Genomic DNA, 27,449 nt, shown 5'->3' with positions numbered 1-27,449 from the left:
AGACTGGGGTGAGGATCTCCTGGTCCCATCCCTCCTGACCTGAGAAAGGGCTGCCCTGACCAGCACCCTCCCTCATGAGACGTCATGTCTTCTCTGTCCAGATTCTCCAAGGGCGAAGGAGAATGGGCTCAAATACTCATCCTCTCTTCCCCAAAGTCATCCAAATCTTACCATTTCCAGCTGTCCTCACCCAAGGGTATATGCTAACAATAGAAATAAACAAATGGCTCAAATATACAAAGAAATAAATAAGAGCTCACTGAGCTAGATAGTGCATCTTTTTAAGCAGATCTGTTCTACCTAAACCAAAGAATATTCCCTTTCTGGAAACAGCACTTAGAAAAAACAAATTTATTCCATATTTACAGAAAAATACACTGCTTGTTCTGAATGTCATTACACTTAGAAGAAGAACATGTGTTTTTATCCACACTCTGCAGCAAACTTCAAAGTGGCGGCAAGTGGAGAATAAATTCCCAGTGTGGGAACATGATTCTTTCTTCAGTGCCATCCTTCAAAGATCATATATAAGAGTTGGTGTCCCGATGTTTCCTTTTCTTGCCACATTTACCATAAGGACTGAATAAACAGAAGAGGAGGGGCGTAAAGGTGGAAGAAAAGGGAAAACAGAGTTGTAGTCCAAGTTACAGTACTGGCGCATTTATTATCAGCATAGAAAGTTTCCTTTTTCTTTTGTTTGTGTATCAAAGTGAGAAAAAGTTGCTGATGCAGGATCCAAAAACACTCTGTGAAACACTAATCTATGCCACTACCTCCTCAAGAAAAATACCGCCAAGCAAGCCAGTGTGTTCCCTGAATGCCTGCAGTGCAGTGAAGAATCTGGCTTGCTGTTTGCTAGGAGTGGGCAAAGTCTGTTTATATCTTTTCAGCTACAAAATTCATCTCATAGGTGACCTTTCAATGGCTTCACAAACTGTGGAAAAGCTCCCATTATCAAAGGTCCTTCCTCACATGATGCTTTGACTGAGGTAAGGGCTGGTTTTCTTGACCAGAGACCTGCAGGTTTTGTGCAGACACAACTTTGTGCCCTTATGAGAAATTTTTTCTGTATTTACAGAACCTGTCCCCATGGTTTTTGTTTTCTGTTTTTTTAACAACCTGACTTAGTGGTACTAAAAAGTTCTATTAAGGAAAATATCACATGCTCATTATATCATCCTGATTAGGGAATTTACTTTGACACTCAAAACACATCAATAATTTATTACAGCTGCAAGGTTGGAGGAGGACACCCTAAGGAAACCTCACCCAGGTAAAAGTAAGAAAATACATATCATACCTTGAAAGTTGCTCTACATCCTCCACTGTCTCTGGTAAGGAGACTCCCTTTGTCTCTGGTAAAAGCATTACTAGGATCCCACAGACAACTGCGAGAATACCTACAATGGACATGGAAGAAACAAAAAAGCAATAAAAATGTTATGTTTCTTATTTTCAGGGTTTATCAACTGAGTAAGTCTTACTCAGATTAAGGCTAAAGTGAGATATTTAAAGTGCAACAGGTATTTCTGATTAACCCTGCTTGTAAGAGCACCTTCATGCTAAATTACTTTAACCTATTAAACAAACAAAACAACAAAATAACAAACCAACCAACCCACCAAGCAAATAAACAAAACCACCTGAGGGCTATGGATTCATTTGCAGCCTGAATTACCCCAAAAGGGAGATCTTAGAGATCAAAATGTTATGTCCTTCCCCAGCTGCAGAATTTTAGCATTAGATAATGTGAACACAGTACTTCTATAAACATCTATTCTTGGAATAATGGTAATTTTTTTAAATGTCTTTTGTTTTTCCATTTTTGTTTTCAAGCTAAATTTGTCATTAGCACCATTTTCCCTTCTTACTCTATCCTCTTTTGCTTTTTTACCCAGCCATGTGTTCTTCCTCTAAGTCTGGTTTATTTGTAGACTTCAACTTCCTTGTTGGAAAAAATCTACTTTTTTTCCCACAAACTTACTTCATAGGGCTCATTTCTCCAAAATTAAACTGAGGAAAAGAATTTTAGAGGACGAAGAAGTTGTGGCTAATATAACATCCAGTCATAACCATATATACAAAACAACCAAAAAAAAAACAACCAAATAAACAAACAAAATACAATAAATATTTCTTAAAGGGCATCAACGTCCATGGTCCAGAAATTGAGCTTACTTCTCTGCAATTACAGAACTTAGCTGCAACGTTTCTCAGTCTTGAAGCACCTCACGTAACTTCTATGGTTTTTCAACCAAGTTACCAAAGGGGCCTGAGATCTTCCATCATGTGCTGTGAAACCACCCACACCTCACCCATTTGCTGGTCAGACTCTTTTGCTAGGCATGAAGGTTGAGAGGGGCTGGTTTGAGCAGGAGGTGAGGCCCACACTACACTTTTGCCCTAAGAAAAAAGCTCAGCTAGGTGAAAAATATATTAACAAAAAGTGTATTTTAAATTAATTCTTACTGAAAATAATTAGAGGTAGCTCCAACCAAACAGCTGCTAATCGGAAAAGCAGGAATGGGGCTATGATCCCACCTAGGTCACACAAACTCGAGCACAGGGAAACACCAAAGTTTCTGAAAAAAAAAATACAGTGCCAGATATTTGAGAGATGCTTAGCAAACAGATGAGCAGCAGTTTGAGAAGCAGCATGTAGGATTAACTCCAAAATTATCTTGTCAGTATATGCCATCCACACTGATGAGCAGCTTGCTATTCAGTAAGGAAACTGGAGAAAAGTGAGTTTTACTGAAAAGCAGTGAAATAGGTGAAAAGCTGAGGGAAAAGTTTCAACTTACCTCAGTATTGTTGGGTATAACTCAGAGTTCACAAGGTAGACGATTTCAAAAGCGATTGTGATGCCCAGCCTTCCCAGCGTGGCCACCGTGGTTTTGAACCATGGGATATCTGTCCGTTCAAAAAGAAACCCTGGTGAGCCGTGCTTTACTGCACCCGCAGCCTGCTGCCAGCCAGCTCTCACTTACAGGGATTTTACTCCGGTACCTGCATTGGTTGCAGCAGAGCATTTCTCAGATATAGGGGCACAAGGAAAGCCTCTGCCCAGTTGTCTGTGAAGTGCAGATCACAGTAAAACACAAGCAAAGGTGAGAAAACTAAAAAAAGTTGTGTGGGGGGATAGGTGGGAGAACAAGTCATCTCTGCCTGCCTGCCCGAGTGACCACGCACCCTGCTTGTCAGAGGCTGGTTATGGAGCTAGATGGACCACGGGTCTCACTCAGCCATGCCATTTCTATTCTCCTGCTCCTAAAAGAATAAGCCCCAAGCCCTGTCAGCAAAAACCACAACACAGGAACACTGAATCAGCGCAAGTCAGACTGAAAAACCACTGCTGTAGGTATCAATCTATATTGACATTTATTGCTTTCCGACATCATAAGAGACTGCTTTGGAGAATCAGAAATAAATTCCAGCCTAATGATTCAAGGGGCATAACACCGTTCTCCTTAGAGCAGACCAACTACAATTCACTATTTGTTTAGCCATTGCACATTAGACACACACCTAATGATGTTAATTTGAGGTATCCTCCCTCTTCCCTTCCCTGGAGCATGGCATTGTACCTGGAACAACCAGCTCTGGGTCACTCTGACCAGCTCTCCCTGCTCTGCTCAGGCTCTGCAACCATCACATCTGCACCACAGGGCAGAGTCATTCTGCCTCGCTGTATGCAACACCTCAGCAGTCCTCCAGCCCTATCTGGAGAGCTGGTGGCCTCTGGAAGAGAACCACGAGGAACATAATGAGGACTGCTGCAGTGCCCTTGCAAGAGGACAGTCTGCCATATGAAATAACCATGACTGTGCAGACCGGGAGGTTAGTGAAACAGCAAGCCTGAGACTACACGAAGGGGAGCTCTGCCACTGGAAAGGGCTCTGGCAGTGGCTGTGTTTTCTCATGACTCCAATAGGAGGAACAAGAAAACATTTCAGTTTGCTCTGAAATGGAAAATGGATGCTTGGATGTTTTTCCCCTCCAAAACAATCAAACAAACCCCCCAACAAATTTCATTCCATGCTGTGATACTGCCTTTGCCCTGAAAAGCTCTGTTTTCAAACACTTGCAAGAAAAGCAAAGGCTGGAAAGAACAAAACAAATTCACATTGTCGCCCTGGCACCCCTTCAGCCTGTCGGACCCCTGAGGTGAGGGTGACGCATGTGTGGCTCCTCCCTCTGCCAGGAGACTTGAACTGTGTGAGCACCCCTGGGTGACCAAGCCCTCACAAGCTGCCGCTGCATCTTCTCACATCTGTGCAAACACTTCTCTTGAAAGCAGGACTTGGACCTCAGGTGTCCCATTTGTGAGTCCCCTGGACTGGGCCCTCTGTTTCTGAATCGTAGTGCCCCACGGCGGTGAGCTGGCAGGCACCCACTCACAGCCTGGTGGCTTGTCAGAGAGGCTCACAGCAGAGGGGACCTGAGTGGTCATGGGCAAAATCCATCAGCAGAGCAGAGCCAGCATTCACAGACTTCAGTGGTCTAGCTGAGGAGCTCAAATAAGTGAGGACAGCACTGCATCATCCCAGGGTGCAGTCTCACAACCGCCAGTGCCAGCACCACAACAGACCGCTGACCTTCCTGCTCCATATCCCTGTCACATCGTTTCTACTTCTACTGAAGCAATGAAGCTCCTCAAACATGCAATACAATTTTAAGTACTTTTGGAGGAACCCTTTGAAGGAAGCTTAGCTGAGGGAGGTGAGCTAACCCCTCTCTGAAGTATTTTATTTTGCACTCACTGCAAACCTGCCTGGTCTTGTCAAAACGTCCTACCTTGAAGTGGCTCCTTGTGGCTCTTCTCAAGGAAAACTATTGTCCCATGATAAAATCTGGAGCTAAAACCTCTAAGGCTAGCCAGGATTGTCACATGCTTTGACAGGAACATCCCTGGGAGGAATCAGCCTCTCTAATGCCAGTTTGGCTGCCAGTCCCTAGCCACACTGAGGCAAAGCACACTGAAGTGGTAACACAGGGTGCAGAGCACCTTCAAATGCTTCTCTGGGGATACACACTTGATGGTACAATAAAACAGCTACACAGGAGGGAAAACAATTTAAAGAAAAGAGAGGTGTACTAGGAAACCTTCAAGCGATATCAGACCCTTTAGTTGTCCTTGAAATCAGATAAGACTGATGTAATTGAAAGTCATACCTTTTCTCTACCCGCTTCAGAATTGCCCAAAGCCCTGGGAGGGTAAGGGCAGGGAAACTGTCCTTATTGCCTGCTGCAGCCCCTACTCCCTCTTGTGGTTTGGATGGGGATGGAAGGGCTGGGGTGAATAAACGTGAGCAGAGCACATTGCAGCCTGGCATTGCTGTGCCGCTGGAATGAACGGACAGTGCCGGGAGAGCCATGACACTAGAGGAAGGTCTTGAGAGGTTAGGCCATGTTTTTTTTTCCAGGAATCATTTCGTTTGTGAATGAGGAGAAGCCAACAGTGCCTCAGCTAAATCACTGATTTCTTCCATTGTTAAGTGTCTTCCAAGTCAGGGAATATATCTTCCCCTCATGTTTGTATATTCTTCCCTTGCATAAGCCTTCAAAACAATACAGGGCCTTTATACACATATTTTCCAGGACTACACCCATCTGTTGCTCACTGCCCATCAGAGATCTGGCCATTACATGTCCCAGGACAGTCTATAAGTAAATAAGGAATTGTTCCATGACTGTGGTGTTGTTTGCATCACCAGCCACCTTTTACTTCTATCTACCGTCTTGTGTGGCCTCCTGTCCTTGCTTAAGGGGTCAGGAAGAAGACGTTGACCTAAAGATCTTGATGTTGGGAAGGGTTGAAAATTACCTTCTGGCAAGAAGGCAGTAATGAGACATGCAATTCCTGCCACAAAGTTGCTTATTGCGAAGGGAAGTCGCCGGCCAAAGCGATCAATTGTCACTAAAATTAGGAGAGCAGCAGGCAGCTCAACAGCTCCTGAAATGAAGAAGTCCAGGTAGAGGTTTCCTCCAACAATTCCTAGGCGCATGACAAGCCCTTGGTAGATCAGGGCACTTGTGAACCTAGACAGCAAAGGGAAAAAATACTGAGAGGCAAACAAATGACTGCAAGCAGCTGGAAAGACCCTAAAAGTCGTGAGGGGGTTATTCTTGATAACACCTCACCCTTGTAACAAGGAGCACTGAGGTGGGCACTCACCAGGCATACATCAGGATAAGCGTGTTTCTCCTCATCTGAGGTGTCCTCACCAGATCCAGAAAGGAGGGATTGCTGACCTCTGCGTTGCTAACAGTGATCTGAGGAGAAAGACAAGCAGCAGAGTGAGATGTCAGATGTCAGGCAGGCGCTGGAGCAGAGTTTCTAAGTAAATGCAGTGCTCAGCAGTATTTCAGTCAAGCGAGCAAAGGTGTTGATGAGCTGGTTTGCTGCTTTTAGCACTCCAGAGCAGTGTGCAGTTATGGGAAATAGCTTACAGCTGAATACAGCTGCTGGCTTTCCTTAACAAAGACCATGCCAAAATTGGAAAGAAATCCCAAATCTTGACTGGAGAGTAGAAAAATGATTTCCTAAGAGTAAACTGAGAGAGATTGACCTGGAATGCCTTGAAAGACAATAAATGGCCTTTGCAATGTCATGGTCACTTGGAGTAGAGAATGTCACAGGATGGGCAAAGCAATGGGTTGTGAGAAGGCTGCTGGTAATACACCTGGGCAGCAGAAAGTAAAGAGAAGTGTGAGAAAAATCAGATCTATGAAGGGGCTTGGGTGCTGCAAAACTTAACTGGTGAAATTCAGAGGCACTTAAAATATAAAAGCACTATGATGAGCAAGGCTTTTACCCTAAACAACTAAAAATCCCACAAAGTATGAATTAACAGTTCTCATGTGCCTAGGAGTTATGCCTGGCCAGCAGGTTTTAACCATAATGGGTCAAAGGGACACCCTGACCAAGGGGTTCCCCAAGCTGGCCAGCAACTGGGGGAACATACAAGGGGAAGAATCAGTCTACTCCTGTCAAAGATGTTGCCCTTAGTTTGTTTCCCAAGAACCTACTATAGGTATTTACAACACATAATAATACTAATACACATGCTGGCAGCCCTTTGGTTATGTTCACTTTGCAGGTGAGGAAGACAAGGAAGAGACGGCACAGGTGGTTTTAGGCAGAGACCAATATGGGTCTGCCCAAGAACTGGCAGCCACAGCTGGGGTTTCCATCAGCTCTCAGAGAAGCTGTGGAAAACATGGGGTTAAAACTGATGCGTCATTTTGAGGAGAACTCCAGGCAGCCTGGTTGCTGGGACTCCCAGTTGTTGCCCCCTCCTGCAAGGAGCCCTAAGAAAGCAGATGGAGGAGCAACCCCTTCTCTGCAACCAAAGCACCCGCTGCCCTTCACCCATGCCAGGAGCCCTAGGACACAATCCCAGCCCATGGGGAGACAGGGTGAGAAGGCAGAGAGGTATGTGGGATCACACACATCATTGATGAGACAACAGGCAAAGCTCAAGGAATTTCCTGAGGGGCTCCTCAGCCATGCCCACGGCTCTTCTCTGTTGTTCACATCAGAAGATAGCACAGTGAGATTTGGCTGGCTGAATTTAAGCATGACTTTTTCATAACTAAGTGCCACAAAACTTGGACAAAAAGTGGACAGAGAAATGCCACATTTGTTTAAACTTCCTTTCTACTCCCTCTTGCTTTTCTTTTGCAGCCAGAGCCAGAAGTTTTCTTCAAAGCACTGCCACTACTGTTGCATGCCAGAGCGCTTTGTAGGACAGGCTGAGGTTGCCAGGTTTCTGCACTGCTCTTGGACTCTCTCATAATATGGTTATAAAGCTTCCATGACTTGTTTATAAGAGCAGGCTGCCAGCCATCAGCTGTGCCTTTGTGCAAATATGGTTTTAGTCCTCCAAAGGACCGAAGATAAACTCAACATGGCTGTTACCATATATTTTTATGTCTTAATAAAGTCATAATAACCCCAAGCATGACTGACCATTTTTTATACATGAAGAAAAAAAAATCACTGTGGAGTCAATGATTTGTTGGGAAGAAAATCCTCTTTTTGTTCCTTGAAGTCAAGGAGAGCTTTGCTATTCACATCACTGCAGCCAGGAATTCTAAGACAGAGCCCATGTTTCCAAGATACGCTATCTGGAGACTCTGCAGGAAGTTTTGTAAATAACTTCCATGACATTTTTATGTCCCATCAAATTACATCTCAGTTTTTCTGCAATAATTTTTAAAGGTTCCCCAGAGCACAGACAGATAATTCTGCACATGCTTAACTCTGCACAGGAGAGTACATGCATGTATATGTGTAATATTTATGCATGTACATTAATATATATACTAGAAATATCTATGTGTAAAGGGAGAGGGGTTTTTGATCCACAACTCTCTCAAGGAGCAGTCCTTACTCAGCTGGCCACAGCTCAGTCTGCTTTTGGACAGAGACCAAGAGATAATTACAAGCAACTAGGGAAAAAAAAAAAAACAGTTTATAAAATACAAAAAAAAAAAAGTTAATGAGTTCTGTACGGAGCTGAACTGTACCAGTGTTGTAACTCAGAGAGCAAAATAAAGAAATGTTTATCTGTTTTTATACAAAGGTCATTTGTGGCTTCTACATGCCAATAAAAACACAAGGCTGTTATGTACAGAGCCACGCAAGGGAGCCAGCCAATGAAACTGTTCTAGAGGTAGTGGAAAATCTTAGCCAAAATGCACTGAAGGATAACATCTCTCTCTTCTCACTGTCCTTCCACACCTGCACCTCTCTGCCTGAAATTCTGGAGCTGCAACATGAAAGAGAACTCTGACGTGACTTAAGGCAAGAAATACACTCGATCCTCCACTAACACGCTTCCTGGAGATGCTCTCTCTCCTCTGGGCACAGCACCAAGGATGACAGACATTGTGTATTGAAAAGGTCCTGGGAAGAGATCCAGTGTGAATCTGGGTGTGTGGAGGTTAATCTTCTGCAGCTGTGAGGGGCTTAGGGGCATGAGGTGGAACGCTTCTAAAAGAAATTAAATATGACTTTAAGCAATAAGTAGTGAAAGACACACATCTCCATTCTGATGTGAGGCTCAGAAAATGCTCACGTCTAGCGTGAGGCAGCAGGTGCAGGAGTGCAGGGATGAACATGAAGGGAGAGCTGCAGCAGCACAAATTTCCCACTACATTTCTTGGGCACCGGGTAATGCTGACCAGGACAGGAGAACCTCAGTGAACCTCTAGCACAATGAGCAGATGTAGCCATTTCTCTCTCTTTAGTCAGTCTCTTCAGTTTGTTTCTCTCTCACTGATTTCAATCTGCAGTCCTCCAGTTGTGCCAGAGGCTACTCGGACGTGCCTAGCACAGCTCATTCTGTTTTGTGGGACAGCTGAGGGTGATTTTCTGACCTTGTCTGGTATCACAGTGATGCCCTGATGTTAATAGGAGAAATGGCTCTCTAATTTCTGGCCCAGCCTATTACTCCTCATCAAAGCTCACTCTATCACAATGCTTCACTAATGTACAACAGTCTTATTCTTTATATCCCATTTCTTGGCTAAAGAAGTAATATATAACTTTTTCACTGACAACTCCTCCTTATCGTTAACTTTTGCCTGCTACCCTGAACAACATAACGTTCAAAAAAACCTTCATTTTTGAAGTTTTTGAGCAGATCGTCTCATTGATCTTTGTAGTTTTGACTTTTGACTTTACAAAATCATTAGTCCAGATTCACCTATCTTAGGAGGTATAGCATAGGTCAGGGCCCAGCTTCTCTACAGAGCCTGTTATATGAAGTTTAACTTGCCAGAGCTGTTATTAACTGTCATTAACATACACTTCATGAAGTGAAAATGTAATGGAATATTGGTATAAATAAGCTGTCCGTTTCTATAATACTTCCGTTGTCATATACCTCTTCCTGTGTGCACTTCATGCAAAGTCTATATTTATAGCAAGAATGTTCTTGAATGAGCAGAACTGCTTAGTCTGAGTGCCTGATTTATGAAGCGTTCTTCTTACCAGATAAATAAAATTCTGTGCATTTGGAAACAGCTATCTGGTGTTTCAAGAAGAGAGTTCCAAACGTTATTGCTTGGGGTTCATTCAGAATTTTATTCTAGGATTTTGGTGAAGCATTTCCACTTTTTTTTTTTTTTATAATAAGCTGGTCTAAATTCTCACTGTCCCTTGATAAAGAAGAGCAATGGGAAAGAACTAGGTAAGATATGAAGCTGTGGGAACCCAGGCTGCCAACTACCTGCTACAAAGCATAGACATCATGATGTCCTTTCCTGACAGGACACACCAGTCCTCTCTGAACACTGCCAACCCAAAGTCTTTTCCTTTAGACTAAGTGACACTCTAATTAAAAGTCACACATGGTAATTTTGTATATGTGTAAGAATGAATGTATACGCGTATGCAAATATGTAGGCTATATGCATATGCTACTACTGTGTACTCAAAGATGGCCATTTTCTGTAACTAGTTTCTTTTCAATATGAAAATAATTTCTAAAAGCGTGTTTAGCTAGTCGCCTTCAGGCTAGTAATCTGCCGGTGTTTTCCCTGTTATAGACAATGATTTCAAACATTACTGTTAATAGCACTTAATCTCTAAACCTGTTTTTTTCTGGAACAAAACCCCATTCACATCTGTTATCATTAGTCCATGGGGCCAATACAACGGCAAACATGTTCTACATGTTTCTACAGGCTATGCTACCCAACAAAGCGAGGCAAATGTTATAATGACATAAAGTGTTATGTGAAATGCATCCGTCCTTTCAGCTCTGTCAAGACCACTTTTCAAAGGATTCTAATTGTAACATATACTTTCCTATTTTTAAACAGTGACAGTGCTTCCCATATTTTGAATTTTTCAGCATGTTTTCCCTAATAGGGATGGAAGCAAATTGGTATTTAGAGTCGTGTTTTCTACATGATCTTCTGTTTGGGTTGTAGAAGAAAGTTATAGCAAAGGAGCCAGAGAAGTGGATCCTTCCATCTCCACTCACTCTGTCAGTTTAAACTGTAGCTGCAGTGAAATACCATTGGACCTCAGGCTAGTTTCACATATTTCCATAAGGTTTTCTAAAGTAGGAGTGTTGCAAATGAAAGACTCAACTCACTGTTTTGCAAAATCCCTTTTTTAGCCTGTATCTTTCCACCCAATATGCTTTTAACCCTCTTGCACATAACAATGTAGGTATGGGACTGAAAATCTTGTTCTGGTGTGACACTACAAGAGTTTTGCCCACCACACAAATCAAACTGAACCTTCAAAAGATTAGGAAAGCTTAGAGAAAACTCTAGCTCAGACAGATGACAGTACCTCTGAGTAATGTGGTGAGAGATATTTCCCATTGTGTTTTGCAATGTCATGCATGATTTTTAATGCCTTCTCTCCTTTTTTGCGTGTCAGGAGCCAACGTGGAGATTCAGGAACGAACCTGTAAGAACACAGAAGTTATTAACAGGGGTTTCATACATTACTGCCTTAAGTAAAGAAAATCCTTTGCCTTTTTCCAGCCTTTATGCCCAACACATCGATTTTTCAGTCTTTTGGAGACAAAACTCTTTTCCAGCCAGTCTCCCATACAATATTTCATCCTTGAGGATCAGAAAGGAGAAAATAGACTGTATCAATGCTCTGCAAAGTTGGAAAAGGGAGAAAACTTCTCAGGTGTAAAAGACTTCCCTCCCTTGCTGGGTTCTTTATTTAGATCCACCTGGCCTGTATATCAGGCATTTAACCCCATCTCATTTTCCACAGTGTACATCAAATTACTTCAAAAGATAAAAAAAAACAAAATGACAGGCTGTCTGTAGAACAGCAAGGAACTAATGAAAGTCAAAATCACCCACACGTAGTAACAAGAACAAGCAGACCAGGAAGCTTCTAGCTGTATCACTATAGGATAAATGCACATGCGCTCAAATATATACATATTTTATAAACTGAACCCAAAGCAAGACTACAGATCAATGTTTCAGTCTCTGCTAGCCCACTGTTAAGATGACTCTCAGTTTAAAAGTGCCATGGCAATGACAGGCAACGTTTGAAGAAGTACTATGTGCAAGAAGAGGATATGAGGCTTAGTTTCTTTGCATTCAGCCCACAGGATTGCTGGAGTCCCCTGGGATGAATGGTCACCTAGGCATAGTGCTCTGCTTTCTATTACCCATACTGCCCAAATCATGGGACCTACAGGGCAAGATTGAACTGAGTACATAATTAGAAGTAAAGGTGGAAACAATGTCTGATGGGAAAAGCAGACAAGTTAAAGAGATCTGGGCAAGTTAAACAGAGAAACAGCCAGTCCTGGGCTAAGAAGCAGCAGTGCAGGGTTCTTGGAAGGACTGGCTGTGGCTGATGGCAGAGACAGACCCTGGGCAGAAAAAGGAAAGTGTGTGTCTGTGATTCACTAAAAAACATTTAGAAAGACAAAATCAACAACATACAGGTGTCTTCTTCCTAATTTACATCTTGCACACTAGAGACTTTGGACCATTGTGGGCATCTCAAGGTGCTCAAATAGCAACAGTAATAGCAACAAGAGCAACGATTGTAATATTACCAGTAGTAGACCAGGAAAAGGAAGTTGGGCAGTGAAATGGCCAGCTGGATCCCCTGCCAAGTGGGAACCAAGTAGGCAATTCCAGGAAGAATCATAATTCCCAGGGTGAAAAATATCTGTATCACGATCCCAATGATCCGCTGGGAAGAACCAACGATCTCTGTCACTGAGGAGATAGAAAGCCAAAATAAACAACATAGAAACAAGCCTAACTCAAAAGAAGAATATTAGTGGTGGAACATAGGAAAGGATAATACTGTATCAACTCACAAATCTGTCTAGCCTAGCATCTTACATTCAGTTGTTTAAGTGTGTCACTGAAGTTGTCTAGGGCAAGCATGGGTTATACTTCTCCATCAACTCACTCACAGGTCTTCAGACAGAGAGGTCTCTGACTGCATGTTAACTAATTAATTAAACAGGGTCAGCACAGGGGTTTGAGACCGCATTATCATCATGCTGAGTGGTAAATTTCTTTAACAATCTCCCTGGCACTATTTTGGCCCATGCCCCAGAGAAGAGGATCCTGTGGCAGGGGCTGCACCCAACAGTTAATATGGGCAAGACTTCTGTCAGAAAGAGTTTAGCCCTACCATGCTTATTTGCTCTGAGGGCTGAGGTACGGCCCACAGCTTGTTTTATTTATGGCTGAAAATTTCCCTAAAGTCTGGTGGTCTAATCTGAATACTGCAAAATGAAGAAAGAGATGTTCCTTTCTTGTAAAACTTGACCCTTTCAAGGAAGTCAATGTCATAAAACATTTTGCTGGTTAGAGCTCTTAATAATGTTGTAGGATAGAAGCTCACTTTAAAATTAGACAATGTCCTTGAAAGTGAAGGGGAAAGCAAATTCTGGACCTTTCACCAGACTTTGAACCTGAGCTGCTCGACAGTGAAACTTTGCCCAGAAAACTTAGGTGTTTCTGGACTTTAGATGGTGAGAGGGCTGAGGGGCTTGGTGGAAGCATGTTTGTACCCATGTCCCCATGATGTTCCCAGGCCTCACTGTAACCCTTTATACCTGTTTGCAATTCTGTTCTCACTCACTGACTACATCCAGGCATTTTAAAATACTATCCCAGGCCTCACAGACTACAGTGATGGTACACATTTTTGTGCTATATAATGATGCTTCCACTGTGTTTTGGAATATCACAATAGATTATTGAAGGGCTGGTCTTCTTTTTAAGTAAATCTGATGCATCACCTCTAGTAGGATGCTTTCCTTGGTGCCATCTTATTTCATGTTCTGCAAAGGAGCTGGAAAGTCTCCCTTTCTGAACCTGGCAGTCAATCAAAACACCTTAACAATACCCTTTTCTCATGAACAGCTTGTTATGAAGGAGCTTCATTGCTAAGCCATGACTATAACCTACTAAACAGTCTGGATCCCTGCTGTTTTGATGCTATTTATAAAAAAGCTTCCCTTCCTTCTCCCTTTTCAGGAGGTAATAATTCTAATATTTACCCTGGTAGACAGTACGTTCAGCCTGGCACAGAGCAAAGCCTCCCAGCTAACGGATGATGAACAGCCACCTAGGTGTCTGTCCTCCAAGCGTGGAAGAGCAGTTAACGCCTCTGCGCATCTATGGAAGATGTTCAGACTCTGACAAAGTTAACCATGTCTGTATTTGCACATCCTGTTTGAATCTGGGCTTACTTCATGGATTTTGATAATCTTGGTGATCTTCTATGTAATAAATAACAATAATAATAAACAACTCTATATACACACATTCCACTCCTCCACCTCTTAATTGTTTGTTAATACCCTATCCCTCCTCATTGGAGTCCATAGATTAGATAGCCATAAAAGCCCTCAGATAACATCAACAGAAGCATTGTATTGCTGCTGAATTGCCTACTACCGGCTGCACACAGTCATATTCAGGAGAGCAGAACCAAGACAGATCTGAAGGATGTGGCACTCTTGCTGGGCTGCCCTTGTGCATTACTTCTTCCTCACTCTTCTCCATTGGAACTCATGAGATCAGGCAGGCAAGTACATTGCTGCTCATATCTATCTCATATCTGTACTCAGTACTGAAAAGAGTTTGCACTTGCAGCCATTCTCAGAGGCCACTTCTGTATTAGTAAATGAGCAGACATTGCCAGGCGAGGAAACTACCTTTTTTAGCTGCTAGAGGGGTCCCTGGCATGGTTTGGACTCAGGCCAGTGCCTGTTTCCCCAAATACTGAGTTCTGGCATGAGCCCAGACCAAAGATCGTGCCAAGTTACATTTTGTATACAGTCACCTTGTCTTGCAGGATAGTGCACGAAAAGGATGAACTTGGGTTATTCATCATCTGCTGCCCCCAGGGCCAGTGCTTTGTTCCAAGGAAAAATTATTATCAAGAGCAGCCGTAGCCAACTCTTTGTCCTCCATCCCTCAGTCCCCAGCTTTTCCTAACCAGGAAAAAAAAAAAAAAAAAAGGAAGATAACAGCTCTCACCGATCACATAGCATGTCATCCAGGTTCCCTTGGCAAACACACCTTGGAGAAAACGGAAGATCAAAAATACAGTAAAGTTTGGAGCGAATGCTACTATGATTCCACATATCCCATCCCCAAGGCAGGAGAGCAGATAGATGAGGATTCTGCCATATCTGTTGAAGAAAAGGAAAAGAAAGTGAAAATCATGATAAAGATTTTTTCTTATCATCTCATTTTAATGTTAGATCCCAAGGTACATTTTTGAGACCTGCCTGGTTCCAAATAGAGGCTGCCTGAAATTTTGTACTGTTTGCCCCAGGATATGAAGCTCTTTTCCCTATGGTAGTTATCCCTGTCTTGACATCACTGATTTTAAAACTGGTGATGCCCATTTTATTTTAGAAAACAGTTTATATTTTTGTAGCTGAACTATGGCCTATACATTTCAGTTCATAATTTTGATACCATTGAATGAAGGAAAATTTTGTTGGAGATTTCTACTTTCATAAATTAGTCTCCTAATCTTAAGTATAGCCAGCTCTGTTAAAACAAGCCATTTCTTCTTTAGTTACTTTGTCTGATTTTCCAGTGTTTTGTTTTGGGTTAAGACCACCTGTTTTTCACATCTGCCTAGCATTTTCAGGAATCTCATCTTCCAGCAAACCGTGTCATAAGCAGGTGAGCTGAAGGTAAGCCATAATCCAAGAAGAAAAAAAAAAAAAAGAAAAAAAAAAGAAAACCTTTCCTGTTTCCTGCAATTGTATAGCAACTGTGTCCTTGGAACACAACTAGAATTTCCATCTTGATCTCTTCTGCTGTTGTTATTGTTGTCGTTTTAAGAAGAAATTGTGAAAAATTGTGAAAACTGGTGTAGCTGTTTACCATATCAAAAAGTATTAGTGAGAACAGGTTTGTTCATTTTGTTCTAAAGGTTTTATGAGAAGAATTGATATGGGACAAAGACCAGGGTATTTTCCGTCAGGTCAATTTTGTTGAGTGCTGTCAAGGAGTGTCTAATGGTCTGGCTGTAGCACATTCCCTGATTACTATCAAGGTACAATTGTACTGTAATTACATTATCATTAATACACAGGTACTCCTAGACATAATATCTTATTTTAATAATTAGCCATAGTATCTCTCCATTTACACAGTCTTAAGGTACCAGTATCGTAACTGCACAGCCAGACACTGAGCAGAGATATCTAAAGTTAGCCAGTGCCATGGCATCTCTTCCACCTTCCTATATTCCTTACTCGTATATCCCTTGGAAAAATCAGGTTTTCCTTTAAAGTATTTTTGTTTGGTAGTTTAAAATCTGTTATCTGTGATGACATTCTGGATAATTCTATAAGCATTCCTTCTTACAAAGAAATCATACTTTAAGTTATTATTATCATTACCACAAATACCAAGGAAAAATAGAACAGTCAGATAGAATGTATTTTATGAAGAAATATGCTCTGCCAGTGAAATCATCAGTGGTGCTCTCAACCAACACATCGTTTGCCTGTCAGTAATCACCAACACAAAGCAGAAGCCAGGCTCCTTCTTTCACTTTAAGAGCAAGGTAGGGCTAGTGGAGGCTCCCAGCTCTGGGGTGGGTTGCTGCCCAAGCCTGATCATCATCCACATCTTTTCCTTAGCATTCATCCAGCCCTGACACATCTAAGGACAGTATGGAGCCATGAACTCGATGGTCGGCGTATGATTCCATCATAGGAAGTGAAGATTACTAGCTGAGTTTTCTTATCTCAGACTGGGGATATTCACCCAAAATGAACTAAATCTCCAAAGTGGTCAAACATGCTTACTGCAAGTCACTACAAGTGACTTCATCTCCCAAAATCTGAAGGACAGCAGTGCTTATACTTTACCTGTCTGCCGCGTAGCCGAGGGTGAATGCACCAGCCAGAAACCCCAGATTGAGGATAGCCTGTGAGAGATCTAGCATCCAGGAGTGGCCGCACACAAGGTTATACTGTGGGAACAAGGGAGAGACGTAAGCACCCCAGGTAGGTTATTCATCACCCCCAGAACAAGGTGTATAGAAACTGCATAGGGCCAGGCAAGAAGGGAAAGGATGGAAAGATGGACGGGGTCCACTGGAACTGGAGTTGTGGGCACTGTGGATTCACATGTAGGAACTGGGTGGTTTGGTGCAATGGAGGGGTTTTGTTATTGTCTAAGCTCCCCGAAGAGGAGGCTGAGGGTATCTGACAAACATTTCTCCTTCCCAACTGTTATCTCCCTCCTGTCTCCCTTTCTGGCCATCTCTGCTGTTTCAAACATGTTTGTTCAACAAGCGCCAGTGAACCAGGGAAGTGCAGCAGCCTTAGCAAGCTTCAGCACTCTTCAAGCTATTGTTAAGATCGAGGGAAAGCTCTTCCTTGCCAAACGGATGTTGTATTTCGTACATCAGTTGTCCAGATAGAGAAAAAATATTGCTCTTATGCAAACCAAACACAACACTCTTAAGACTTGCCAAGGCAAAGGCAAAGCTACAACTTTGTTTAGTGCAGAATAAGGGTGCACAGCTATAGCTAACAAAAACTGCAGCTTATAGAAATGGTTTAATTATTTTTCTTATTGCCTCTTGGATAAAAGCAAAAACATGTGGCTGCTGAGAAAACTGAAAGCAGATCTCAGTCAGTTTGGGCATATTAAATATGTGCTTTTTTGGTGTAGCTTTCCCTGACCTTTACATTCATTATACTGCAGTAGGCATAACTTTACACACTTTTTACTTTTTAACACAACGTTAGATTGGTGCATGTTTGAAGAATTCATTAGCAGGGATGGGGATGGGCAGGGGTGGAGTGCAGGGGGATGTGGGGAAGAGGGAGGAAGACAAAGAGACTAGGAAGAAAAACTGTGAAAAAAAAAAGTGAAAAAAAAGTGAAACTAAAAATAAAGGTTGTCCAGACAACATGTTGTTTGAAATTACTTTAGAGGTTTGTTGAGAATAAGTAGAAAGCAACTGCTGGCTGCCAAGTTCTGCAGTCCATATGGGAGTTGGGAGGTTTCGATCCATACCTGAGGAAACCTTATAGGAACAGTGCAGCTTCAAGCCAAGGGAAGCGACAGACAATAGTAGCTGCCACCACTTTTGCTTTCATATGTGAGCTGTAAAAAAATATTTCTGTCACTAACAAAGTGCTGAATGTTGGAGCACATGCAGTGTGTCACGTTTGTACACAGCAAGATGCATACCTCAACAACAGAGCTCAAGTTCTGTGCCTGGGCAGGGTGGCCATGGGGTGTTTGGAGAGATTAAGAGCCTCTTCTGTCACCCACAATTCTCCAGACTCTGAAATGTCCTGGTGCCAGCCCCAGCTCTGTCCTAGCCCATTTGTCTGTTTTGGTGCCCAGTGAGTACTACATGGGCCTGGGATTTCAGACGTGCCTACACAAAGGACACACCAGGCACCCAGATTTAGGTTTCACTGAGCCTGAATCTGGCTTAGTTTTGGTGCCAAATGTAGTGTTTGCACTGTCACTGACAGTAACTATAACAGATTTCTGTTTTTAGTTATGATGATTCTACTGGAAGTCCAGGACGTGGGTTTGCTTGTGGGATTCTGCTTTTCTTGAAGTCACAGATCTGGGAAGTTTGTGACTGAGAACTGCAGCTTCCAGCTGGCTCTCACAACCAGCAGGAACTTGGGCCAAGGAAACCCACAGGTTCCCAACCCGATGGATATCCCAGCCCCACCTACTGTACACAAAGTCATGGCTTTGGTGTCAGCCTCAGTGCTCTGGTGAGCCTGACTAGGCACCTCTCAGCAAGTGAGGCCATTAGCATCTGGCTTCCACTTCTGTAAATCTCGACCAGGGGCTGCAGAAAGTTCAGCTTCCTCTGGGAGGAATGAAATCTCTTCTCAGTTATCATATTCAAGAGCTATTGCAATGCTTTCCTAAAATAGCCTAGACATAGAGCAGCACATTCAGACTTCAAATGCTGCTTAACCTCTTGCTTTTTGGAAACTATGGAAGTCCTAGCAAAGAGCATTAAAGGATGTGGCTTTGTAAAACAGTTTGTTGATAAGAATATCCACTAAATTAAAGCAGCAATGCAATTGACTGTGACAGCACATGTTGAGACTCTCAGAGGAGCATCTGAGGCCACCTGCAAAGGTTACCAGAGGGTTAAAAGTTAGCAACAAGTAAGTGCTGGCTTCAAAAGTGTGCTGCTGAAGTGTAACAGGGAAGGAAATGACCACATGAAGAAGTAGACAGAGAGGGCAAACAGGAAGAGTGGCTTCAGATGAGCTCCAGAAAACCTCTTTGACCTAGCTGTACCAAGCCAGAAACCTCACAGGATGTGTGCCCAGTGTGGGACCCCCAGCCAGAGCCCGTACTGGCACTGCCATCTACACACCATAGGGACCATCTGGACAGATGCTGGACTTGTTGTACATGTGAAGATGTGTGTATATCGCCAGGTCAGCAGGGCCTTGGCACAGCTCCTCTGGCCAGCCAGGCCTGCATTTCAAGCACAGCAATGTGTTTGAGCTGGCAGCTGAATGCTGCTGCTCGGCTGAGCTTTGGCACAATGCAGCCGCTGCTCTCATGGGACCTCAGTCTGCACCTGTGCTCCAGCTCTGAACATGATTTCGCATGAACCTTCGCACCACTTTATTCTCCTTCCAGCAGAAACCTGTGGAGTCAGCCTGGAAGTGCCATTCCCCAAGAGAGGCAGAGAGGAGTCCTCACACATCTCTGCTGGCAATCCTCAGGAAAAACAGAGAGATCGAGCTCGTGGCCTGTGGAGCAAGTAGCCTCTCCTGAAGGTTAAGATCACTCCAGCACCTCACAAACCTCTTATCAGCTCCTTGTCAGATCAAGACCTTGGAGAGACATATCAGGCTGGGAGATTGGCAGAGAAGGCTTCATACAGGAGTAGATGTAAGAGCCCTCACAGGCTTGCCTGAGTGAGAGAGCAAAAAGTCCTCTGACACTTCTGATTGCTCCTACAAAAGATGGTCATGAGAGAAGATTCACCCTCGTAAGTCAAAACAGTCAAAGAGAAAGCAGGGAACCAATTAAGAGCATTATTGCCTTGCCAGAAACACCCATAAATGAGTGTGAGAACAAAATTAAAAACTCACGTTATAACTGAACTGCTAAAGCAATGTCAAAGTGAGATGATGTTTACATGGACATCAAAATCCATAAATAAAAACATTGAAAAACACTTAAAATCTGTCGTTAATTTCAAGCCCAAAACTTCTAACACCTAAAAGCTGTGTTGGAAGCATATACTTTTGATCCTTTTTCAAAGTATATTTTTAGTCTTTAAATAATTTGATCCCTCGTCACTATAAACAGGCAGTGAATAAGCAGTCATGAAAGAGGGTGGGAGAACACGTGCCAGAAACATACAGGGAAAAATGTGCTTACTGGAGAACAGTCTTTCACCTCAACATTAGTCTCAGATGACTTAGGCGACAGCTGAAACCAGCTCTTGGCTAGCAACATAGTCAATTTTTTGAATATTCTGGGAAATAGGAAAATACAGGAAACTTATAGGAAGCTATGTGCTCTTTCTGAAGAGATTAGTGATGACACACTAACCTGTACCACCTTATTCAAGCTCACTCAGGACAATGCAGCAGAAAGGGTATGTCACCGTGTACTGCATTCAGTCCCCTTAGCTCCATAGACTTGAAATTTAATTGTAAAAACATTTACCGCAATGGGAAAGGAAAGGAAAGGAAAGGAAAGGAAAGGAAAGGAAAGGAAAGGAAAGGAAAGGAAAGGAAAGGAAAGGAAAGGAAAGGAAAGGAAAGGAAAGGAAAGGAAAGGAAAGGAAAGGAAAGGAAAGGAAAGGAAAGGAAAGGAAAGGAAAGGAAAGGAAAGGAAAGGAAAGGAAAGGAAAGGAAAGGAAAGGAAAGGAAAGGAAAGGAAAGATTTAGGTTATTTTCCCCTGCTCTGAAGCCTACTTGGTGGCCTGTGTAGCACTGGCTACATCTATAGCCTGTTAAAGCCTTGCTATCTCCTCACAGCAATCAAGAGGTGAGCTAGCTCGGCCAGCCAGCCCAGCTAAGGGCACGTCTCCTTCCTCAGCATTTCCCTGCTCTCAGCTAGGTGCCTCACTGCACAAGTGCTCGCACCCAGAACAGCACTGCCCACAGCTTGTCTCGGCATCCAGTGCTCGGAAGGACATCCCAGTGCCACTGGAGGCCTGAGCATTAACATGAAATCCCAGGGCACACCGCCCTGTGGTGTGACTGGAAGGAGTGACACTGGTGCACTTTGCTGATCTCCAAAGCAGCAGCAAACCACCTGAGCTAGATCTCTCTGCAAGAAGGAAGAGGTTTTGCACTGGGCCTACCCATTTCATTAGTGGAGCAATATTTATAAAAGGAGTGGGAAGTGGTTAAGATGAAACAGAAGAAATGCTCATACATGACTAATGACCAGGAAATATAGCAGCTGTGGCAACCTCTCACTTCCCCATAGTTCTAGCTGGAAGCAAACATTTTCCATTCCACTTTGATATACAGAGTAACAGCAGATTTGTAATTCCTTGTACTTGAGAGGACTTATGCACTGAGATAGTCCCAGAATACTTCAGCACACCTCTGCCTGCAGAAATTCATTGCCTTAAAAGACAACATGTCATTGAAAGCTCCTCAAACATTGCACCTTTGAGTAGGAGTTTGGAAGAGCTTTTATTAACTGTCACAATTAAATTTCAAAATGATGGGTAAAACTCTTTATTCAATAAAGAGATCTACAGAGATCCATCAGCCCAGTTCCAAAAGCACAGGGAAAACCCACACGTGTTGAGTGGCATCCATACAAGTGGCCAAACAGAGGCTAGTTTATCTTCCCACTCCAAGTGACAAAGATTTTATGACAGGGTTCATTGTTAAAGGAAAACTGGGGAGATGCACACAGTAGTTTGTTGCTGATCAACTTTTCTCCCATCTCTTCCATCCTCTGGGCAGTCAAATTGTTATCTTTTGTTATCATTGAGCCTCCTAGGACAGAAAACCTTCTGTGTCTTTCCCTTTTCTCTACCCATGGCCAAAGCAAGAGGGGGTGGAGAAATGTATCATCTCCTAAACAAACAGCAGCTCTCCAAAATACAATAAGAAAACTCAAGGCTCAAACCCTCAGCCAGTCTCAGCTGGCTCAACTGCAGTGACAGAAACATGACCCCACTGACGTAGCCCATGCAGGGAACTACTCCAGCCCCTCTCATACAGGGAAGCTTAGAGTTTCATAAGGAATTTAGCAATTGCTTCTCTCTCTGCTCATCTGTCTGCCCTTTTCCCCTTCCCTTTACCGCTTAATAGTACTCCCTCCATGACGGTAGAAATAAGGCAGGGTCCCGCTCTGCCAATGACAATTATCATACTAGATCAGTGCGTTGAGGGTGAATTGTGGTGTTTATTGTGTCAGAGGAGGAGAGCAAAAGGACCAGCTGTGCTTTATCCACCCTGAGCAGCACTGCCACAGTATCCCCTGCTCTGAGGGACTGCAAGAACTCTGAGACAAACATTACTGCTCTGCTTGCAGGTTCTTCTGCAAATGTTGGCTGACCGTCGTTTTCTGAGACAGCTGGCAAGCAGAGAAGTGAGAAGATTTATTCACAACAGGTGCAACAGGATATGTTTGGATGATCATTTGTCCACCTCAGACCTCACACTTCAGCAATAAATCATCGCCAGGTCTCCAAATGACATCATCTGCAGTGTGGAGACTTGCTGCACACAGGGCGTGTTGGAATTGGTCCCTTCTGCTGAGCTCCTGCCAGCCGAGCTGCTAATAAGCCCCAACTATGCCAGCTGTGCTGGAGCTGCTGATGAGCGCATAGACTTTCCTCATCTGATCTATCTTCCGCCCAGCCAGACAACCCAGCCTGCAGGTGTGACTGTAATTCATGCGCATGCCTGCACGAGTCATCGTCGCCAGAAAGCGTCTGAATAAAATACCCACCACTTTGCAGACTCTTACCTTTTGCAGAGTGCTTGATATTCCCTGCTAGGACTAAAGTGCACAGTGCCAAAGCCCGGCAGTATTAAAGGTCAACAACTCAGCACAGTTTCCTGGAGGAATTAGGCTTATTGACTTCTGTGTGTCCTGTGTACATGCGGCCTTTCACTGCAAGTCTTGCAATAACTGGCTGGTTTTGATCAAATGAGCTGCACTGAATGCCAAACAGTATGACAGCTCACAAAGGTAGTAAACCTTCTCTGAGGCAGTGGGGATGCTCGTCATCGAGCACCACAAGGCTCACCTGGCAGGGGATGGCAGGAAGCACCCTTCAGGTGTTATCGGGTCAGGGGGTGAGCTGGGCCGCTCACTCACTGTCCCCAGGAGGGATGGGGAGAGAGGATCAGAAAGGTAAAAGTGCGAGAACTCATGGGCTGAGAGGAGGACAGTCCACCAGGTAAAGCAAGAGCTGGGCTCACAAGCAAAGCCAAGCAAGGGATCCCCTTGCTGCTTCCCATCAGCAGGCAGGGGTTTGGCTGCTCCCAGGCCAGCAGGGCTCAGCACACTGAGCAGCTCCTCAGAGGGACAAACGCCATAACTCCAAACTTCACCCCTTCCTCCTCCTTTGCCCCAGCTGTTATTGTTGAGCATGGTGCCCTGTGGTGTGGGACATCCCTCTGGCCAGCCCAGCTTGTCCTGGCTGTGTCCCCCCCAGCTCCTGGTGCACCCCCAGCCTCCTCACTGGCAGGGCAGCACCAGGAGCAGAAGAGTCCTGGGCTCTGTGTGAGCACAGCTCTGCAACAGCTGAAACATCGGGGTGTTATCACCACTGTTTTCATCAAAAACCCAAAATGTTGCATCATACCAGCCTCTACAAAGAAAATTAACTCTATCCCAGCCAAAACCAGGACACTGATGGATGCAGTGACATCTCCTAGTTTTATGGGGAGCTGTACCAGACCCCACCAAGTTAAATGGGAGCAGGGGGCCAACTGGGCTCAGTCTTCTGCTCAGACCCACCACCAGTGACAGCACCGCATTGGAGGGATCTCTGCCAAGTTTCACACATAGCGTAGCCTTTGCTGATATCTCAGAACCTTTAAATCATCCAAGCTCCAGTTTGCTCAACTCTACTTCAGGCACTGCAGTGCCAGCGGGTGACTCCCACCCTGATCTGGGTGCAGAAGTAAGGACTTGCTCTCAGGGCCCATTGGACATCAGAGGATTTTAAGAGGAACCCTTTAGCATTGCTCTCTCTCTCCTGTCACTAGACCTAGCTAACTGGCTTTGCCAAGCAATGCTCCTATAATAATTTCTTAACAGATTTTGCTCTTCTCAAATGAGGAAGAAGGAAAGCCTTGGTATGCTCCCAGCACCCCGCTGTACCCCATCACTAAGACTCAGGGCCCCCGCATCCACAGGTGTCTCAGGTACTGCTGACAAAGCGGCAGGGGCTTTTTAATCAGTCTATGTTCCCCCTTTTTCCTATATTCTCTTCTGATGATGGTATTGTAAGCACCTGCTGACAGATAGCCATCTAAGATGAGATAGCTGCTAGTGGGCAGCATCCTCCGGTTACACAGAAATCAGAGCAGTGAAGTCAGGTACTGCAATATCATTCATTTCACATCTCCTTATAAGTCTGTCCCTGCAGCCATAAGATCTAGCTTCTTTGGGGAGCTCAGGACTGCAATAGCTTGTGCTTTGGCTGCAGGATCTGTGCTGTGAAGTGACATCTTCTTCCAGTGAAGGTTTCACATGCCTGCAATTGCCTTCTGCCTCCCCTGCCATGCTGCAAATCCACACCAGAGCTGTGCTGGCCACAAGCCTGGAAGATCTCCTTCAGTATCCTCTCCTTTTTTTTTTTCTTTTTTTTTTTCCTCTCTCTCCCTGAACATGTGCTCTTCAGATTTCCATGTAACTCATCCTTCCTTCTACCTTTCTCTCTTTGGTCACTTGCACTGTTAATTCTGACAGACATAAAGTGCCAGAAATCTTGAGATAATTGAAAGAAACAGAAACATTTCTGCACACACATGGACAAAATGATGCATTTGCGAGCAGACACTTGGGAAAAGAGAAGACTAGTTTGGTGATCTGATTAAGCAGAGCGCAGATCTGCATTAATAACACATTATCAGATATTGAGTTCCTTTCAATAGCTGATTTCAAAGCAACTGAACTGGGATGCGTGTGCCACATGTTTCCTTTTTACATAAAAGAACCGAGCCTCATGGGATGGAATTTGTCTGACAAATGTTGCACAACTGTGAACGATCCCAAGTGCCACAAGCCGAGATGTCCCTGCCACCCCGGTCAGCCAGAGCCCCTCCAGGAGCAGCAGTGACACTGATGGGGGACCTGCTGCCCTGGTGCAGGGGACAGGCAGTCCTACCCTCACAGCCCGGTCCTTTCTGGCTTTGCCAACATGCCCCTTTGGGAGCAGAGGTGGGGAGCGCTTCCCCGAGTATCCCCGCATCTCGCCTCCCCTCCACGTGGCCCTGGAGCGTCTCCTGGGACAAGGAAAGGGAGGTGCAGCTGGACAAAATCCAGTGAACACTCAGTCCTTCACTCCCATTCACTACAGCAACACAAGCACTGGTTTCGTTTTCTCTAAGCCATACCCAGAGGCTCAGTGCTGCTGGGAAATCACAGTGACTGTTAGATGCACGAACAGCTGCCATAAAAGACAGTGAGCACAACACTTTGGGTGCAACTTACATGCTTCCAGCCACAGCAAGGCTGAAGGGGAAAAAATTGAAAAAAAAAAAAAAAAAGTAAAGGAATCGCCTTTTTTTTTTTTTTAAGCTGTGAAGGGAATGTCTAGCGCAGCTCACCCAGGCAAAAGACACCAGGACCTAAACCCCCCTGACCCCAGCAGAGTTTTTGGCAGGCAGCAGCAGAACCTCCTCACCATGACCCCACCAGCATTTGCCCTCCCAGGGACCAAAGTTTGACACCAGCTCCCCACGAGACTCTTACAGCCCTCAGAGCAGCCCAGATTTCGGCAATGGCACACAAAAACCAGTGCAGGCACTTTACTCCAGGGCCAGCTAGTTGCTCTTATTTATGCATAGAGCCTGCTAAAAGCTGCTCAGATCAGGTGCAGTGCTCAGGGCACGAAGTTTCTGCTCTGAAGAACCTGCAGGCTGCGAGCAGGGGTGTCCTGGCTGGATGTCCTGGGGACAGGCACCGCATTCTGCTTAGTGTTTGCTCAGGGCTTCGTCTGCTGTGCCCTGCTCTGTGTCTTGGAGGGCACGGCTCCGGTGCAAGCACCAAGTTAAAAGCTAATGTGGGAGGCTCGTGAGACAGGCAGGAGCCGGAGCCCGTGGCTGTGCTGACTCATTTTGCAGAGTACCTGGATTGTTTCCGACCCAACCCTCCGAAACACACTTCTGGTTTTTCAGCACCATACCGGTGGCACAGTTACTGTCAGGATGACCTTAAAGCACACGCTGCTGGCGAGCAGACCACGTGCTGGAGCCACACCACAGCACAGCCACTGCCTGATTGCAGCCTGTACTGGTTACCTCTTAGGTCAGCATCTTCATGGCCTTTTGGTGCCTTATAAAAAGCCACCACGTCTGCCAGCACCTACCGCCAGTGGTAACAGGCAGCCTGCAGTACTCTGAGTGAGACGTTTCAGGAAAAGCAGAGCAATGGCTTTGGGCACAAATGTGTGTTTTTCTTCTTCAGAAAGCACAACCATCTCCACTGGCTCCTGTCAGACCTCAGAAGGGTAGCCAGCCACCAGTTCTCATTATTAGCCTCAGCTGCAAGGGCATCACAGTTTTAACCTGACTTCCCCCCAGTGACAGGGCGATCTCTGCGTGGGGTGTTTGGCTGGCAGAGCCAGTGAGAGAGGCACCGTGAGGCTCAGCTCACCTTTCCCTAGAAGCCTGATGCTGACACTTGATCTTATTCATTCTCCCCATCTGTCTGTGGTTTGGACCAGAGCACACCCGCTAAGAAAAAGCAGCAGCGCCCGAAGCAGAGACCCTTCCCCATGCCTTACAGCAGCAGCCCCGTTCCCCTGCCTCCATCCTGCCCTGGGACAGAGGCATTGACGGGAGGACAGGGCTTCTCCTTACCTCACTGACGATGGATGAGTGGGGCTGGTGGTACACCCAGCTGCCCTGGCAGGCTGCGAGCCGTGGGCTGCCCGTGCTGACATTGGGGCGGTGGGTGAGGGGGCTGGCACAGCTGGTGGAGGTGTCCCAGGAGATATCCAGCCGCTCGCACTGCCCGCTGGCCGAGCCGTTTGCCAGGCGCAGAGGCAGCAGGGTGAAGTTCTGCTCCTCTTCGAGTGACCAGTCGCATCTTTTACTTAATTCGGCTGCCCCAGGGATTCTGCACCAGTAGTTGCCCGGCGCCTGCCCCAGGAAAACCACACTGGTGAATAGGAAGGAAAAAGTGACGCCAGTCTGGCAAAGGAGGAAAAAGACTCTTTTCTGAAACCGTCCAAATTCCCCAGCTTCCTTCAACACCTCGTCGAATGAGGGCAT

At 44.8% G+C, this 27,449-nt stretch overlaps 1 protein-coding gene across 1 annotated transcript; it reads right to left on the bottom strand.

Annotated features, from left to right (window-relative positions):
* Positions 1-435: 435 nt before the first annotated feature.
* SLC22A3 (solute carrier family 22 member 3) lies at positions 436-27,449 on the bottom strand. The gene is made up of 11 exons (XM_035538774.2): positions 27,036-27,449; positions 16,875-16,978; positions 15,016-15,170; positions 12,564-12,729; positions 11,318-11,435; positions 6,179-6,276; positions 5,828-6,042; positions 2,805-2,913; positions 2,470-2,582; positions 1,301-1,400; positions 436-579 (listed from the first exon to the last, which is right to left on the bottom strand). The coding sequence occupies exons 1-11, from the start codon at positions 27,447-27,449 to the stop codon at positions 522-524; spliced, it is 1,650 nt and encodes a 549-aa protein (XP_035394667.1). The 3' UTR covers positions 436-521.

The sequence above is a fragment of the Cygnus atratus genome, chromosome 3 (assembly GCF_013377495.2).
Source record: "Cygnus atratus isolate AKBS03 ecotype Queensland, Australia chromosome 3, CAtr_DNAZoo_HiC_assembly, whole genome shotgun sequence".
Lineage (NCBI taxonomy): Eukaryota > Metazoa > Chordata > Aves > Anseriformes > Anatidae > Cygnus > Cygnus atratus.
Note: the sequence above shows the minus strand (reverse complement) of the source record. Positions and strands in the feature narration are given on the sequence as shown.

Coding starts and splice junctions, on each gene's coding strand:
- SLC22A3 (XM_035538774.2), bottom strand. CDS start 27,449: ATGCCCTCATTCGACGAGGTGTTGAAGGAAGCTGGGGAATTTGGACGG. Junction 16,979..27,035: donor ACTCATCCATCGTCAGTGAG/GTAAGGAGAAGC, acceptor TTGTTCCCACAG/TATAACCTTGTGTGCGGCCA. Junction 580..1,300: donor GATGTAGAGCAACTTTCAAG/GTATGATATGTA, acceptor CTGTTTATTCAG/TCCTTATGGTAAATGTGGCA.